This window comes from Nicotiana sylvestris, chromosome 10 (genome assembly GCF_000393655.2).
Source record: "Nicotiana sylvestris chromosome 10, ASM39365v2, whole genome shotgun sequence".
NCBI classification, from domain to species: domain Eukaryota; kingdom Viridiplantae; phylum Streptophyta; class Magnoliopsida; order Solanales; family Solanaceae; genus Nicotiana; species Nicotiana sylvestris.
Window position 1 is genome coordinate 21,627,471 of NC_091066.1, and position 19,379 is coordinate 21,646,849.

At 39.6% G+C, this 19,379-nt stretch overlaps 1 protein-coding gene across 1 annotated transcript; it reads right to left on the reverse strand.

Annotated features, from left to right (window-relative positions):
* Nucleotides 1-15,200: 15,200 nt before the first annotated feature.
* Nucleotides 15,201-18,646, reverse strand: LOC138879083 (uncharacterized). Its single transcript, XM_070158657.1, has 2 exons — nucleotides 18,497-18,646; nucleotides 15,201-15,653 (listed from the first exon to the last, which is right to left on the reverse strand). Exons 1-2 carry the CDS (start codon nucleotides 18,644-18,646, stop codon nucleotides 15,201-15,203), a joined length of 603 nt encoding a protein of 200 aa, XP_070014758.1.
* Between the last annotated feature and the right edge of the window lie 733 nt (nucleotides 18,647-19,379).

The window sequence follows — 19,379 nt, forward strand, 5'->3', positions numbered from 1 at the left end:
TACCACCCTTTCCCATTTCATAATCTTGTGGTAGACGTACCCGGCAAGGGAACAAAGTGATATAATAACTTTCCGGCAAGGGAACAAAAACAATATAAAAATTTCCCGGCAAGGGAACAACGATATCGAAATAGTCATCCCGGCAAGGGAGAATCAGCTATAACCAATCTCATTTAGCTGATACTCAGTTCAATTAATGGAAATGCTCAATCATAGAAGATCATTAATTAAAGCATACAAAGTGTCATTCAAGAACACAACAACTTTCAATGTAAGACCAACGGTCATGCTTGATACCAACGTATAGATACTCGTCACTATGCCTATACGTCGTATTCAACAAGAAGCAAGTAGCAAGTATGACTCAACTCTTAATCCCTCAAGCTAGGGTTAGACCAAACACTTACCTCGATGCCTTGAACACCACTCAAGTCTCAATTATAGCTTTACCCCTCGATTCTACCACCAATCCGCTCGAATCTAGTCACAAGTTACTTAATTACATCAATAAGTGCTAAATGAATCAACCCCAATGCATGAAAATGAGTTTTCTAAAGTTTTACCCAAAAGTCAAAAATCACCCCCGGGCCCACGTGGTCGAAACCCGAGGTTCAGACCAAAATTCGATTACCCATTCCCCCATGAATCCAAATATATAATTTGTTTTGAAATCGAACCTCAAATTGAGGTCCAAATCCCCAATTTTAGAAAAAACTAGGTGCTACCCAAAACACCCAATTTTCCCCATGAAAATCTTTGATTTGAAGTTGAAATCATGTTAAAAGATGTTAAGGAGTGAAGAAAATGAGTTAGAAATCACTTACCAACGTTGAGTAGAAATGTTGTTTGAAAAATCGCCTCTTATGTTTTTGGGGTTTTAAAAAGTGAAAAATAACTGAAATTCCCATTTATTTATACCCCTCTCAGACTCCCAGAGCGGACTGCGGCCGCACTAGCGTACCTGAAGACCTGCTGTTCAGCACCCTGTGCGGACCGCACAAGGCCAACTGCGGCCGCACAGCCTCCACCGCGGACCACACAAAGGCGACTGCGGCTGCGCTGGCCCCTCCACGGTAGCACACGATTTCTCGCAGACCGCACTAAAGGGTTCAGAGTCCCGCAACTTCCTGGACCTGCAACATCTGACTTTCTAAGCCTAATGCATACCGGAACCTACTCGAAACTCACCCGAGCCCTCGAAACTCCAACCCAAGTATACACACAACCTCATAAACATCCTACGAACATATTCGTGTAATTAAATTACCAAAATAACATCACGAGCATCGAATTAAACCTCGAGATCAATGAAATTTCTCAAAACTCTTTTAAACATCAAATTTCTCAATTAAGGTCCGGATCGCGTCAAACGACGTCCATTTTCAACCAAATTTCACAGAAATGACTCAAGTCATATATAAGACCTGTACCGGGCGCCAGAACCAAAATACAGGCCCAGTACCATCACCTTCTAATCAGTTTTTATTTCAAATTTACTTAAACAATTTCTGAAAACAATTTCACTTAAAAATTCATTTCTCGAGCTTGGGACCTCGGAATTCGATTCCGGGCATGCGCCCAAGTCCCATATTTTCCTACGGACCCTCCGGGACCGTTGAATCATGGATCCGGGTCCGTTTACCCAAAATATTGACCGAAGTCAAATTTATTCATTTTAACATCAAAACTTAGCATTTTTCAGAGAGTTTCATATTTAAGCTTTCCGCCTACGCGCCCGGACTGCGCATGCAAATCGAGGCGACTATAATGAAGTTTTCAAGGCCTCGAAAACACAGAAATCAACTGAAAGCAAGTGATGACCCTTTGGGTCGTCACAAAACTACACACATTAAGATATACAGAGCCATAGATTTAAAACATATTTTATCAGAGGAAATAAACAACAACGCGATTCGAATAGAGAAAGGGAATAGCAAATGAGTATGAAATTACAATTTTCAAAAACCAAAGATTGTCAAAACAACAACAATGTTTTTAATTGCTGTTATTAGTGAAGGAAGGAAAGATATTCAAGGTTTCAGAATAGTACGGGCTAGGTGAAAAACTAAAGGTGATTATTCAATATTGATAGTGGCTTGAGGATTTGAGAAGTTTATGGTTTATAGCTTTGATTTTTCAGTAGTTACGAGCAAGGTTGTCAACTAAATTAAAATTTCAGAAGACTAGCAATCAAGTAACTATCCAATCCTATTTTGCGTGCTTATTTCAGTGAAGGAGAGTTGTAATTTTCATATGTAACTTATAACTTATTAGGTCAATTATTGAAGGCACAAAAAAAAAATGAATTTGCTAAAGATAGGTGAGTTACTGGAACTAGGCACGATATAACACGGATTTGTTATGGAAAACTATTTTGCTAATATAGTTTTGTTTCTGCTTCTTTTGTTTAGAAAACACAATGGTTAGGTGATGATGGGTGAATTAGGATTAGAAATAAAAGTTAGATGCTAAGTAAGGAATCAGTTATGTAAATGTGCAAACTTTGGGAATTGATCGCACCTTGTATCGGTTTTCTAATCCTTTATGCATTCCTTATGATCATTATTTTGGGACATGAATTTTACTATATTAGATTTGTATATTAAATACTAAGTTTAGATTGAGAGAATGGTATATATATACACGGTATTTGAGGTGTAGAATATTAAGATTTAGCCTTAAGCTTAAGCGTTAGGGAGATTGAGATTCGATCCCGTAACATAATTGACATTATTTATTAATATTTGGAATAGATTGAGGCCGTTTGAGGCCGTTTGGTTGGTGTTCTAGACGTTTCAAGGTTGAGGGGCTTCCCGTTAACGAGGTAAGTGAGACTTTAAGCTTTGATGCTTGATTTTCTAAAACCCGTTTTCAAAATGTGTTTTCTCTGCCTGGTCCATGTATTGGGACAAACATGCGCTTGGCAGAATCGGTGGTCTTAGACTAGCCGCAAATATATTATGTTATAAAAAATACAAAAAAAAGTTATTTTATATGTTGTTTGATGGCGTGATACGGCTATGAGCCATGATGTTTAGTTTGATACTTTGATATGGCTGTGAGCCATGGTGTTGAGGTTGATACTTTGATACGGATGTGAGCCATGATGTTGAGTTTGATACTTTGATACGATTGTGAGCCATGGTGTTTGATACGGCTGTGAACCATGATATTGGGCCATTGTGTATGCCTTTGTACATCAACCGAGCATCGTGTATGCTTCTTAATATATTTGGGGCATTGTTTATGCTTCAGTGAGCATTGTATATGTTCTGTTACATATTTGGGGCATTATGGTGCCGTTGTGGTCCTATAGAGGTGTTGGTTAATTTCTTTCATTGCAGTTATGACAAGTCCATAGTGTGTAGTGGGTCGAGATACGTGTATTCTTGTTAGTTAATTATTGTTAACTTTGTTAATATCTATATATTGTGTTTAGTATATTATTCTTGTTGTGGTGTATTTGAATTTTCTAACACTTGTTCCAGAGGTATTTAAAGTGAAGGGTCGTGGATCTTACTGGCAGGAGATAGAGTTAGTGGCAGACGAGTTTGTTCGAGTGGATCCTATTGCTGAGGTGAGCCACCACATTGTTCCTGGACGCTTTCGTTTTTAGCTTTGTCTAGTTCGTGTTAGTTATTTCCTTTTTCTTTGGGTCTTGCATACCCGTCAGTAAAGCTCATATTACTCTGTTAGATGCTCTATGGTCTTAATGTGAGATTTGGGCAAGAGTTTTATTATTTGAGCGACAATTAGTTTTTCTATCAATTGACTAAGGTATTGGGTGGTAACTAATTTGCTTTTAATTATTAATAATACTTTTAGCTCTGCACTTAATTGTTGTCACAGTGTTTGAGTAAATGGCTAAATGTTTGAGAAAGGGGTTTGCCTGGCAGGTGGTGTTAGCTGGGTGCCAATCACGTCTAGGGAATAGTTTTGGACGTGACAAAACTAGTAAAAAGTAACATGATTTTACTTCCATATGAACAATCTACCACCTACCCGACTACCCTAATCCTCGACCTCCACACCTTCCTATCAAGGGTCATGTCCTCGATCAGTTGAAGCTGCGTCATGTCTTGCCTAATCACCTCTCCCCACTTCTTTTTACCTCTACCTCTCCTTAGGTCCTCCAATGTCAACCTCTCACACATCCTCACGGGGGCATCTGTGTTGCTCCTCCTCACATGTCCAAACCACGTAAGCCTCGCTTCCCGCATTTTGTCCTCAATGGGGGCCACACCTACCTTGTCACGAATAACCTCATTCCTAATCCTGTCTAACCTGGTGTGCCCCCACATCCATTTCAACATCTTCATCTTTTCTACCTTCATCTTCTAAATATGGGCGATCTTGACAGGCCAATACTTATCCCCGTACAACATAGTCGGTCTGACCACCACTCTGTAGAACATACCTTTAAGTTTTGGCGGTACCTTCTTGTCACACAAAATACCAGAAGCGTGTGATGACCCGGTCAATCGTTTTGTGAATTAAAGTCTCGTTTAGTAGCATAAGGTTTTGAACAGCTTCGTATTTTGTGTTATGACTTGCATGCGTAGTCGAGTTCAGTTACCAAATGATTCAGAGTCAATTTGGAAGAGGGATTCTAAATTTGAAAGCTTAAGCGATAAGAGCTAATCAAAATTTGATTTTTGTGTAAACGACTCTGGAATGGGGTTTTGACGATTCCAACAACCTCGTATGGTGATTTTGGACTTAGGCGCACGTCCGGATTTGGATTTGGGTCCGTAGGGTAATTTGAAGCATTTCGACGAAAGTTGGAAAAGTTGAAGTTTGAAAGGTTGAGAGGTTTGACCAAGAGTTGACTTTGGGAATATCATGGTCGGAATGCGATTCTGAGAGTTGGAACAGCTCCGTTATGACATTTGGGGCTTGCCTGCAAAATTTGACGTCATTCCGGATTGGTTTGATAGGTTTCGACGCGAGTTTTAGAAGTTGGAAGATTTGTTCATGAGTTCGATTCATGGTGCGATTCGTAGTTTTGATGTTGTTTGATATGATTTGAGGCCTCGAGCAGGTCCTCGTTATGTGTTGGGACTTATTGGTATGTTCGAACGTGGCCCCGGGGGGCTCGGGTGAGTTTCGAATAGGTTTGGGTTGTGTTGCGCTCGTTTTTTATGTTTCAACTTTGTTTATTCAAGCATAAATGGTACAACATTAAGTAAATGAGCTCCGATTTCTGTTTATATTGAAGCATTAGATCCGTATTGTAATTATGGAGCCATAGCAAAAAAGAATCGTTGAATTTGGACATCGTATGGGGAAGTTATGCTCATTTTAGTGTCGGAAAAGAGAGCTGGTGTTGGTGCTTCGCAGATGCGAAGTTGGGTCCGCATCTGCGACCCCGCATGTGCAAAAATTGGTTCGCAAAAGCAGAATTACAACTGGAAATGGTCAGGTGCAGATTTTTTGTCACAAAAGCGAAAATCCCAGCTTATAAATAAATCAAACCACGTTATTTTGGTATTTTGAGCATATCTTGAGTTCTAGAGCTCTGATTGAGGTGATTTTTGTGATTTTCTTCTCGTATTTTCACGGGGTCAGTATCTAACTATAAATTTTGTATTTTAATATGATTACAGAAGTTCATTTTTAAATTAATCCATTTTGATTGGAGACTTGAGGGTTTTTAACTTTTCTAAAGAGAATAATTGGATTTTGAACATCGATTCGGAGTCAGAGTTGGATGAAATTAGTATGGTTGGACTCATAATTTAATGAGTGCTCGAATTTTTTGAATTTTATCGGGTTCCAAGGTGCAGGCCCAGGGGTCGACTTTTGGGTTGATTTTTTTAGTTTTTGATAAAGATTGAAGCTTTATTATCAGGAATAGTTTTTATGAGTTTTATTTATGCTTTGAAATTATTTTGGCTAAATTTGAGCCGTTTGGAGGTTATTTCTCTCGAGAAGTTCATTTTAGTGTAGCGATCTAGCTTTTTGAGGTAAGTATCTTGCCTAACCTTGTGTGGGGGAACTACCTCTTAGGATTTGAGTCTTTTATGCTAATTATATCGTGGAAAGTCCGTGTACACGAGGTGACGACTACATGCACGAGCTTATTTATGAAAAATTGACCCTTTAGGGCTCATAGGTTCTTATGTTCATTAGATATGAAGTTGTTTTATTATGTTAAGTTTTCCCATTTACTAGTTTCATCTCTATGTATTTTATTTGGAATTAATTGCTTCATGTTCCACTCTTAATGCCTATTTGACTCATGTGTGCATTAACTGAAGTTGTTGCCTCTTCGATTGCCATGCTATCCTTTCCTAATTGGTTATATTTATTTGAAATTATTTTTATCTCTTATTTAATTGTTTATCTATTATCGACTCGTGATAACTCTCTTGTTGTTGAATTGCACTTACGCGAAGATCATTGCTACACAATATCTCTTCATTGTAGAGCTATTGCTAGGTGGTATCATTATTTTCTGTTGTGTCTTTCCTTGTGAGTTCGTTTCTTTCGTTTCTTTAGTTCTGGAATTTCTTAGTTGATTTATTTGTTGTACTCTTGTGTTATTGTCATTGTTGTTATGATGCACAAGGTTTCTATCATGCAGTTGTTATTGTGATGCAAGAGGTTCCTAACGTGCGGTTATTATTGTGATGCACGAGATTTCTACCGTTCAGTTGTTATTGTGATGCATGAGATTTCTACCGTACGGATGTTATTGTGTTGCATGAGGTTTCTATCGTGCTATTTTTACTATTAATATTTTCACATGCGGCGTGACAAGGCGGGCTATATATGTGGGTTGCGCATATGGCGAGACAAGGTGGGAATATTATTATACACATGTGGCGAGACAAGGCGATCATTTACTTTATTATTGCGCACGTGACGAAACAAGGTGGGTTATGTTGGGGATTGATTGTGATGACTTGCGATGGCCTAGGGGAATTGTTATTGTTGTTATTTGTTTAGCGGTGTGCCTACTCTGTGTGAGTTATACCGTGTTCATTTAATGGCGATCATTTCTTATGTGCCATTCATTGTCGCTACTCTTACTTGTTGACTAGAACTGTGATAAAACACTGGCACAAGTATACACGTAGTGAATCACCCCTAGCGATTCAAGAAAATGGATCCTGATGTTATTGATCCTTTCTATACAGCCTCAACTATTTGCCTCTACGTGAGAAGGGTTCTAGTGGCACGTGCGTTGTCCATGTAGTTATTAGCTGCAATGAGGGCACAAGATGCCAAGTGTTTAGGGTTCACAAATTGGGACCCGTGAATTATGAATATTTTGAGGTTTTGTACCTCGTGGAGATTATTGGATAAAACCTGGTGTGAAAGTGGTTATTCTCATCTAGTTGCTACCTATCATTACTTTGATTGTTTTCACCAGATTTAAATTGTGTTCAACTTACTATTCTATGTTATTACTTGTGGTGTTCCGCTGTTAATGGTAGTTTCTATTTCCTATGGTAAGCACTGTACCATTATTGTCATTATGCATAGTTTTGTTGTACTTTGTTAGTTCTCCACTTATACTTGCTCAGGTTATTTAGTCCAGTAGGTGTCTTGACTGTTCCTCGTCAATACTCCACTGAGATTAGTCTTGATACTTTCTGGGTACCGTTGTGGTGTACTCAAACTACGCTTTTGCACATTTTTGTGTAGATCTAGGTATTTCGGAGTCAGTCGATCACTAGCTAGCTGTACGGATTTTGCTGTGGAGACTCAAGGTAAACCTGATGCTGCATCCGCAGGCTTCGGAGTCACCTTCTGATGTTGTGTTTATACTATTTGTCCTTATTTCAAAACAGTTGTATTTGCAGACCTCCTAGTAACTTAGTAGAGCTTATGAGTTGTACTACTGGTTTTGGGATTTGTAAATTTTTAAAGAGTTTTCTATTTTGAAATTGTCAGATATTGGTTAAATATTATTGCTATTTTCATTAATATTAGGCTTACCTAGTCCCCAAGACTAGGTGCCATCACGACACCCAATAGAGGAAATTTGGGTCGTGACAAATTCGTATCAGAGCTCTAGGTTCAAAGGTTCTACGAGTCATAAGCGAGTTTAGTAAAGTCTTGCAGATCGGTACGGATACGTCTGTACTTATCTTCTAGAGGCTACAGAACTATTAGGACAGTTTCACTTCGTTCATTCCTATCGTGTGAGTTTATTGGTCTCGAAGTTTAAGCCTTTCTCATTCCGTTCTCTCACAAATGGTGAGGACAAGAGCTGCAGTTACTGATGACGCTTCCTTTGAAGCAGGTGTCCCTAGGGGTAGAGGCAAAGGCTGAAGAGGATCACGTGCCGCAACTAGGGCACCTACCAGAGCAGCAGTTGAGGAGCCGCCAATAGCTCCTGTTGGGGGATAGGTACCAAATGAGCCTATTGTTACCCCCGGACTTCAGTAAACATTAGCACAAATCCTTAGTATGTTTGGTACATTGGCTTAGGTGGAGTTGATTCTGGTTGCACCATATACTTCACAGTCTGGGGAAGGAGCTCAGACACCCGCCGCCCGTACTCTAGAACAGCGCATTCCAGTTGGTCAGGTTTCAGGTGTCATGGCGACACATCCTATGGTTCTAGTTTAGCCTGTGGTTATGGCAGCAACATTTGAGGAAGAGCAGCTTAGACTTGCAAGGTTCAAGAAGTATGACCCTCCTACTTTCAGTGGTTTGGCTTCAGAGGGTGCATAGGGTTTTCTAGGAAGTGCAGCTGCATTCTCCCTGCTATGGTATTGTGGAGACGAGTGAGATTGCTTTTACTACGTTCCAGCTTAGGAAAGCAATTTATCAGTGGTGGCGGGCGTATGAGTTAGGTATCTTGGCCGATGCAGCTTCACTTACATGGGGTCAGTTTTTAGAAATGTTCCTGAGAGAGTTTGTCCTCAGTCCCTTTAGGATGCATGGTGCGTGGAGTTTGAGCAGCTGCATATTAGTGTTAGAGTATGCTATTAGGTACAGTGAATTGGCCAAACATGCACCTGCTTTAATCACTACAATTAGAGAGCGAGTCCATCGGCTCATTGAGGGTCTCAAACATGATATTCGGTTCAGTATGGCCGGGGAGTTAGAGTTGGATGTTTCGTTTCAGCAGGTGGTAGGGATCGCTCACCGATTGGAGGGCATGTGAGACCAGGAGAGAGAAGACAGGCAGGGCTAGGAGAGAGAGGGCAGGAAAGGTCAGGAGAGAGAAGACAGGGAGACTAGGAGGCCTCGCAGACTAGAGAGATCTATTGGTCCTTATTTTGGAGGCAGGGTACGACATGGTAGAGGTTATGTGGGTCATCCAGTTTAGTTTTCCCTTAAGGCTTCGCACGGTGTTTCAAGTGCTCCTGGGTCTCAGAGTACCCATACCACACAGTTTCCACAGCCACGTCAGTAGAGAGGTTGCTTATAATGTGGAGATACCAGCCACATGGTGAGAGATTTTCCCAAACTTCGGACAGATGTGTCACAACAGGGTATCCAGACGAGTAGAGGGTGCCCAAGAGGGGAGGCCCGGCCCGTTGATGTGTTTCATATAGTAGGTCTGAGGCAGCTGCACCAGGTGATGTCATACATGTATTCTTTTGATTTGTTATAGAGGAGCATCATTCATATTTTGTTTCGATTCTGCTTATTGGGGTGATTCCTCCTAGCTTGCTTCACATATGGGTTAGTTTCGTGATTTAGCATTCTGCTTATTTGTTTACCCTGGTTGGGAGACTCTGTAGTGGTATCTCGAGTCTATCATTTATTTTTATTCATTATTGAGAGTTACGAGACTAGAAGTGAATTCTTGTTGTCCATTACGGTAGGTTTTGATGTGATTCCTGAGTAATTTGGTTACGATTTGTGATTTAGAAGCACCACCGGGGTGAGAGTTTAGTAAGTGTTGTGATTTTAATGGCGAAATCGAACTAGTAGAAGGTTTCAGTTGGTATGATGTGTATTATACCTGTGATTCAGAGTTGAGGGTGAGACCCTCGCAATTTCATATGATTTGATATGTTTGAACCGGGATGCGTGCCGCGGTGGAATTTATACCAGCATGAGATCCTTGTGATTTGTTCATATACTTTGTTTTTTCCTTGTAACTTGATTTTTAGGATGGTACTGACAGAGAGTCATGCCTATCGGGCTTGTTCAATATTTCTTGTATATGTTTCTCCTTACATATTTAGTCATTTTCGTGTTATGCTCATTGAATTTTAGCTCGCGTGGTGTGTGCGTGATGGTGTTAGATGTGACTTGATGATTCAGGTGAATAGTTATGAGGTCTTCATGTTTCTTGCATCATTGTGAGTGCCGTGGAGGGTTGAAACAGGGTTCTAACGAATATGAGGCTAATGGCCGGTGTTGGTATTGATTTCGGGCAGCTATTGTGATCAGAAATGTTATTTTGGGCATATGCATGATGTGTTACAATGTGTGGTTGTACCTTGTGGGTGTAGGCATAAGTGTTTGCAGCTGGTTGAGGTCGATACCAGATGTAGAGGTAGGAATCGGGTCTTTTGGAGATGAGCGGATGGTGAAATATTTTGATTCTAAGGCTTATTAGTATTGGTGGAAGGGATAAATTAAAGTTGAGATGGTGTCGTCAGGTCTATATGGATTGGGGTGATGTGGGGTCACTCGCGGGTATATGTTGGATGAATACATTCAGTAATTTGATGACTTCAGGATGATTCTTGGCACGTTCGAGGAAGAACATTTGTTTAAGAGGGGGAGGATGTAACGACCCGGCCAGTCGTTTTGTGAATTAAAGTCCCGTTCGGCGGCATAAGGTTTTGAACAGCTTCGTATTTTGTTTTATGAATTGCATGCGTGTTCGAGTTTGGTTACCGGATGATTCAGAGTCAATTTGGAAGAAGAATTCTACTTTTGGAAGCTTAAGCGATAAGAGTTGACCGAAATTTGATTTTTGTGTAAACGACTCCAGAATGGTGTTTTGATGATTCCAACAGCCTTGTATGGTAATTTTGGACTTAGGTGCGCGTCGCAATTTGGTTTTGGAGGTCCGTAGGGTAATTTGAAGCATTTAGGCGAAAGTTGGAAAAGTTAAAGTTTAGAAGGTTGAGAGGTTTGATCAAGACTTGACTTTGGTTATATCAGGGTAGGAATGTGATTCCGAGAGTTGGAACAACTCCGTTATGTCATTTGGGGCTTGGCTGCAAAATTTGACATCATGTCGGGTTGGTTTGATAGGTTTCAGCGTGAGTTTTAGAAGTTGGAGGATTTGAAAGTTCATGAGTTCGATTTGTAGTTTTGATGTTGTTTGATATAATTTGAGGCCTCGAGCAGGTTGCGTTATGTTTTGGGACTTATTGTTATGTTCGACGTGGTCCCGAGGGGCTCAGGTGAGTTTCAAATAGGTTTGTGTTGTGTTGCGCTTGTTTTTGATGTTTCAACTTCGTTTCTTCAAGCATAAATGGTATCACATTAAGCAAATGAGCTCTAATTTCTGTTTTGATTAAAGCATTAGATCTGTATCGTAATTATGGAGTCATAGAAAAAAGAATCGTCGAATTTGGACACCGTATGAGGAAGGTATGCTCATTTTAGTGTCGGAGAAGAGAGTTGGTGCTGGTGCTGGAAAGCGAAAATTCCCGAGTATAAAAAAATCAGATCACGTTATTTTGGTATTTTGAGCATATCTTGAGTTCTAGAGCTCCGATTGAGGTGATTTTTGTAGCATTCTTCTCGTCTTTTCATGGGGGGTCAGTATCTATCTATTAATTTTGTATTTTAATGTTATTACAGAAGTTCATTTTTAAATTAATCCATATTTTGATTGGAGAATTGGGAGGTTTTTATCAAAAACTTTTCTAAAGAGAATAATTGGGTTTTGAACATCGATTCGGAGTTGAAATTAGTATGATTGGACTCGTAATTGAATGGGTGTTCAGATTTTGTAAATTTTCGGGTTCCGAGGTGTGATCCCGGGGGTTGATTTTTGGGTTGATTGTTTTAGTTTTTGATAAAGACTGAAGTTTTATTATCCGGAATAGTTTCTTATGAGCTTTATTTATGCTTTGAAGTGGCTAGATTTGAGCCATCCGGAAATAATTTCACTCGAGAAGTTCATTTTAGAGTAGTGATCTAGCTTCTTTGAGGTAAGTATCTTGCCTAACCTGGTGTGGTGGAACTACCCCTTAGGATTTCAGTCTTTTATGCTAATTGTATCATGGAAACTCTGTGAACGCGAGGTGACGAGTACGTGCGCAGACTTATTTATGCAAAATTGACCCTTTAGGGCTCGTAGATTCTTATGTTCATTAGATACGAAGTTGTTTTATTATGTTAAATTTTCCCATTTACTAGTTTCATCTCTACGTGTTTTATTTGGAATTAATCGCTTCATGTTCCACTCTTAATGCCTATTCGATCTTGTGTGCCTTAACTAAAGTTGTTGCCTCTTTGATTCCATGCTATCCTTTCCTAACTGCTTATCTTTATTTGAAATTTTTGTTATCTCTTCTATAATTATTTATTCTTGTTTGGAATTATCTACTCGTGATAACTCCCTCATTGTTGAATTGCACTTATGTGGAGGTGATTGCTACACAATATCTCTTTCTTGTAGAGCTATTGCTAGGTGGTATCATTATTTTCTATTGTGTCTTTTCTTGTGAGTTTGTTTCTTCTGTTTCTTTGAGTTCTGGAATTTCTGAGTTGATTTATTTTCCGTACTCATGTGTTATTGTCATTGTTGTTGTTGTACTTGTTGTTATGATGCATGAGGTTTTCATCGTGCGGTTGTTATTATGATGCACGAGGTTTCTGTCGTGCGGTTGTTATTGTGATGCACGAGATTTCTACCGTGCGGTTGTTATTGTGATGCACGAGGTTTCTACCATGCGGATGTTATTGTGTTGCACGAGGTTTCTGCCATGCTATTGTTACTATTGATATTTACACATGCGGCGTGACAAGGCGGTCTATATATGCAGATTGCGCATGTGGCGAGACAAGTTGGAAACATTATTATACACATATGGCGAGACAAGTCGGGCATTTACTTTATTATTGCGCATGTGGAGAGACAAGGTGGGCTATGTCGAGGATTGATTGTGATGACTTGCGATGGCCTGTAGGCGTTGTTATTGTTGTTATTTGTGTAGTGTGTGCCTACTCTGTGTGAGTTATACCGTGTTCATTTCGTGGTGATCGTTTCTTATGTGTCATTCATTGTCACTACTCTTACTTGTTGACTGGCATTGTGATAGAACACTTGCACAAGCATACACGTAGTTAATCACCCCTAACGATTCAAGAAAATGGATTCTAATGTTATTGATCATTTCTATACACCCTCGTCTATTTACCTCTACATGAGAAGGGTTCTATTGGCACGTGCGTCGTCCGTGCGGTTATTAGCTGTAATGAGGGCATAAGATGCCATGTGTTTAGGATTCACAAATCGGGTCCCGTGAATTATGAATATTTTGAGGTTCTGTACCTCGTGGAGATTATTGGATAAAACCTAGTGTGAAAGTGGTTATTCTCATCTAGTTGCTACTTGTCCTTCCTTTAATTGTTTTCACCGGATTTAAATTGTGTTCAACATACTCTTCTGTGTTGTTACTTGTGGTGTTCCGTTGTTAATGGTAGTTTCTATTTCCTATGGTAAGCATTGCATCATTATTGTCTTTATGCGTAGTTTTGTTGTACTCTGTTAGTTCTCCACTTATACTTGCTCATGTTATTTAGTCCAGTAGGTGTCTTGACTGTTGCTTGTCACTACTCCACTGAGGTTAGTCTTGATACTTTCTGGGTACCGCTGTGGTGTACTCACAACACGCTTCTGCACATTTTTTTTGCAGATCCAAGTATTTCAGAGTCAATCGATCGTTAGCTAGTTGTACGGATTTTGCTGTGGAGACTTAAAGTAAACCTGCTGCTGTGTTTGTAGGCTTCGGAGTCAGCTTTTGATGTTGTGTTTATATTGTTTGTCCTTATTTCAAAACAGTTGTATTTGCTGACCTCCTAGTAACTCAGTAGAGCTTATGACTTGTTCTACTGGTTTTGGGATTTGTAAATGTGTAAAGAGTTTTCTATTTTGAAATTGTCAGATGTTTGTTAAATATTGTTGTCATTTCCGTTAATGTAAGGCTGACCTAGTCCCTAAGACAAGGTGCCATCAAGATACCCAACGAAGGGAATTTGGGTCGTGACAAAGCGAGTCTCCAATTCATCCATCCTGGCCCAATACGATGTGTGACATCTTCATCCATTTCCCCATCCCCCTTAATAATATACCAAATGTACTTAAAACCTCCTCTCCTAGGGATGACTTGAGAATCCAGCCTCACATCCCCTTCTCCTCTCTGAGTCTCACCCCCAAACTTACACTCCAAGTATTTTATGTTGGTCCTACTCAACTTGAAACCTTTAGACTCCAGGGTCTGCCTCCATATCTCTAACCTCGAGTTCACACCGCCTCGCGTCTCGTCAATTAATACAATATCATCTGCAAATAACATGCACCACGACACCTCCCCTTAGATGTGGCACGTCAGAACGTCCACCGTCAGGGCAAATAAAAAAGGGCTGAGTGCCGACCCCTGGTACAACCCTATCATGACCAGAAAATTGTCCGAGTCCCCTCCCACCATCCTCACTCGGGTCTTTGCTCCATCATACATGTCTTTAATCACCCTATTGTAGGAAATAAGTACACCTCTAGCCTCCAAACACCTCTACAAAACCTCCATCAGGACTTTATATTATGCCTTTTCTAAGCCGATGAACTCCATATGCAAGTCCCTCTTCCTCTCCTTATACTGCTCCATCAAACTCCTAATAAGGCGAACATCTTCTGTAGTCTAGCGCCCCAGCATAAACCCGAATTGATTCTCAGATATAGACACACTCCTCCTCACCTTAGCTCCACCACCTTCTCCCAGACTTTCATAGTATGGCTAAGCATCTTGATACCTCGATAATTATTGTAATTTTCGATATCACCATTGTTCTTGTATAAAGGAACCTTCGTGCTCCACCTCCACTCCTCAGGCATCTTCTTCATTCTAAAAATGACATTAAATAACCCAGTGAGCCACCCCAATCCCATCTTGCCCGCACTCTTCCAAACTCCACCGGAATTTCATCCAGCTTAGTCGCTCTGCCCCTGCTCATCTTACGCATAACCTCCCCAACCTCCTCAACTCTAATCCGCCTACAATACCCAAAGTCGCAACGACTCCCGGAGAGTTCCAAATCACCTAGTAGAATATTTTTGTACCCTCTTCGTTCAAGAGACAATGGAAGTAGGTATGCCATCTCCGATGGATAAGCCCCTCATCCAACAAAACTCTACCTTCTTCGTCCTTGATGCACTTTACTTGGTCCAAGTCACGAGCCTTCCTTTCTCTTACCTTGGCTAACTTGAACAACCTCTTATCCCAACCTCGGCCCTCGAGTTCTTCATACAAACGACCAAAAGTTGCAGTCTTAGCCGCTATAACTGATAATTTAGCCTCATTTTTAGCCAACTTATATTGCTCCTTATTCATTCTTCTCTCCTCCTCGTCTACACTTTCAACTAGCTTTAGATATGCCGCTTTCTTGGTCTCCACTTTTCCTTGCACCTCTCCATTCCACCGGCATTCTCTTCTATGTCCACCAAAGTAACCCTTCGAGATCCCAAATACCTCTCTAGCGGCTTCCCTAATGCACTACGTAGTCATGGTCCACATAGCGCTTGCATCCCCGCTACTCCTCCAAGCCCACCTAGTCATCAGCTTAACCCCCAACTCCTACGCTTTGGCTTCTGTCAAGGCTCCCCACTTGACCGTAGATTGGCTATACATAACCCTCTTCCTCTTCTTCCTCATGATCTCAAGGTCCATGACCAGGAGCCTATGAAGGGCCGTGAGGTTCTCACTCGGGATGAGCTTGCAATCCGTGCAAATACCTCTATCGAACTTCCTATAGAGAAGATAATCAATCTGATTCATGGCCACCGAACTACGGAAGGTGACCAAGTGCTCCACCTTCTTCGGGAAACTCGAGTTTGCTATCACCAAATCTAATGCTCTAGCAAAGTCCAATAGAGAAGTTCCTCTTCGTAATATCAAATAGAAGAGCTTATGTCAATATTTCCCACATGCTCTACATTTCATGACAATCGCAACCGCTTCAGCTCATGTTTAAGTTCCTCCTATCTCCAAAATCGATGCCACCATGCACATCATAATACCCTCCAGACGTCGTTCCAATATGGTCGTTGAAATCTCTCCTTTGAAAAGCTTCTCAGTATGCTGAATACCACGTACCATCTAATCCAAATCCTCCCATAAATGCCTTTTGACTTCCTTGTCCAAGATAAATATTTATAATTTAAAGGGTAAAATAGGTATTTGGCAATCCAAAATTTGAAAAAATTAGTTGAGTGACCTTTTGAGTGCAATAAGCATAGTTCAGTGACTTTGTTGTCACAAACGAAAGAAAAATGAATTTAGGAGATAATTTGAGATAGTTGAGTGACCATTTGAGTAATTGACTCGATTTTGTACTACTGGTTTTAATGGTCCGTTGTCATAATAAATATTAATTTATTGATAAAACTATTATCTCGAATTAAGGTGGTCTCAGAATTATGTGTTTTGATTATCTATGAAAATTTGCTACATAGCTGATGATATCCACTACTTTTTAGTATCAATTAACAAAATACTTTTGTTGTTGTTGAAGTCGTAGGGATCTTAAGCTCTTACTCCTTTTAATAATTGGAGGCTAAAGATGTTTTAAATATAGGTAACATATATAATTGGTAACAAATGCAGTGATAAAGAAAAACTACCATCACTTTTTATATATCTACCATTAGCTTCTATTGAAGTAATCACCAATAACGCACGTGCAAACAACTCAACCGGCTGAATAAAAGATATAATGCTAATAAAAGAAATTTATAATATTTTACCTTCCTTTTAAAGACTTGAACTGACTTCTCCTTCTCTTGACGTATTATTTTATTCGAAAGCAAACAGTTACACTTAAGTTTCAACGATGACAATAATGCAAATTTAATTTTATCTCTTTAATTGCAGAAAATTAGGAGGGCAATGCTCAATCAAAGAAAGTCAAACATCTCAAGAATATCAGAAAGGAAACAAGATCAAGTGCAACAAGGACAATACTAAGTCAAAGGATGTCAAGGCCATCAAAAAGAAAGCAAGATCAAGTGCAGTCGCTATATTAAGATAGTCCTTACTATTAGTCAAATTTGTATTACTGTAATAAATAATAAAAAACTGTAAACTTTCTGTAACAAGAAAAAACAGAAACAGAAAGTTTGTAGTAACAGTATATCGAAATGATTTCTGAAAAAAAAATCGAAATAAATCGAGCCCACTGAATGCACAATGTGTCCTTAAAGAAATTATTTCCCTCAAGTACCCGAGATGATATAATATTATCCTACCAGGGTAGAACGATTTAACTCACCAGAGTGTTGCTACCCGAAACACCGACGAAACAGCGAACCACTCAAAGGCTGTAAAACACACTGAAATTTTTGTGTAAAAGAAGAAGAAGAAGAAGATTAGAAAATTTCGTAAGAAACGATTATGGGATTCAAAGCATATTTATAGACTTTTTGGCAATATTTCTGAAAAGGTTTGCAACCTTTCAGAAACAACCATGGCTGTTGAGAATATTTTTGTTTGAAATATTGCGGGAAAATAGATTTAAAATAATTCGGGAAAGAAAACGGACCGGACCTGGTCGCATCACGGGTCCTGGGTTATTCCGGATTGAAATTTCATTAATTAATTAAATAATTGAAATGAATTTTGTCCAAAAATATTAATCAATCAATCTTTGACCAAATCCGAAGACGAACCGAAGCCGAGCGAGCGACGCCGACAACGGCGCGAGGCTTTCTTTCTTCTTAACTCTTTAAGAGCTAGCAGAAGAGCAATTGTATATATACTCATCAAAAGTGTTTCCTTCCTCCAATATGGGATAATATCCCTTTGCCAAGGAGGGAAACTCAAATATTTCATTTTCCCTCCATTTTTCCTTCACCCTGTTTAAGCTAAATTAAGCTTTAAAAGCCCAATAATCCCCAACATGAATGAGAAATGGCTATAAAACAAAGGAATGCAAGGACGAGTGTGTGATTTACATGCAAGGATTAATTGTATATGGATAAGTAGGTTTCCCTTTGAACTTTCTGTAGTAAACTTATATTGGATATACTCGGTCAATCAATAGATTTGATATATTTGAATCGTTGAGCTATGTTATATACCTAGACAACATAAGTCACACAATCAACCCTTAACCATCTATGGTTCTCATGGTTGTATTCGTTTTAGCCATGAACACCGCCTGGTTTCATGAGTACTTAGAGAATGAGCCTTTACTTTCATTCCCTTTGAAGCGGCTTACACTTCACACTCACACAGGTGATTTCTAAACGTTTAATCCTATAGACACACTATTTGGTCATATCCTGCCAAACTTAGCAAATTATTAAAAAGCTTTAAGTTTTATTGACTCATAAAAAAACCTTAATGATTTGCCTCGATTTCTGAACATTGTCTTCATCACAAGAATGTGTTGAGTTATTTGACAATGTTGTACCGTCATTCATAACTTTGTTTGATCTCTTTGAACCTAGATCTGTGATCTCCAATCTGCTTGGTAGAGTTACCGTCATGATGACTTGTCCTAGGCCTTAACCTCATTCCCTTTTATGATATTTCAACTGCCTCTGTATATAGGCCTTTTGTAAGTAGATCCGACATGTTATCTTTTGACTTTACGTAGTCAATAGTGATAATATCAATAGAGAGTAGTTGTCTAACGGTATTGTGTCTCCGTCGTATGTGACAAGATTTTCCCTTATACATAATGCTCCCTGCCCTGCCCTGCATATTTTCGCTTGATTAATGTGTGTGTGTGTGTGTGTGTATGTTTGTGTGCGCGCGCGCCAAAGGTTTGGGCCAAAATGGAATATCTTCCAAGAAATTCCGGAGTCATTCAGCTTCTTCATCGGCCTTATCTAAGGCTATGAATTCAGATTCCATTGTAGAACGGGCAATGCACGTTTGTTTAGATGATTTCCAAGACACTGCTCCACCCCCAATTGTGAAAATATATCCACTCATGGATTTAACTTCAGATGATCCAGTGATCCAATTTGCATCACTATGTCCCTCAATCACGGAGGGATATTTGTTATAATGCAAAGCATAATTTTGGGTATGTTTCTGATACCCCAAAACTCGTTTCATTGCCATCTAATGTATTTGATTGAGATTACTTGTAAACCGACTCAGTTGTTAATATCACATGCTATATTTGGTCGCGTACAATTCATGATATACATTAAACTTTCCAATACTCTTGCATATCCAGTTGTGAGTCACTTTCACCTTCATTCTTTTGAA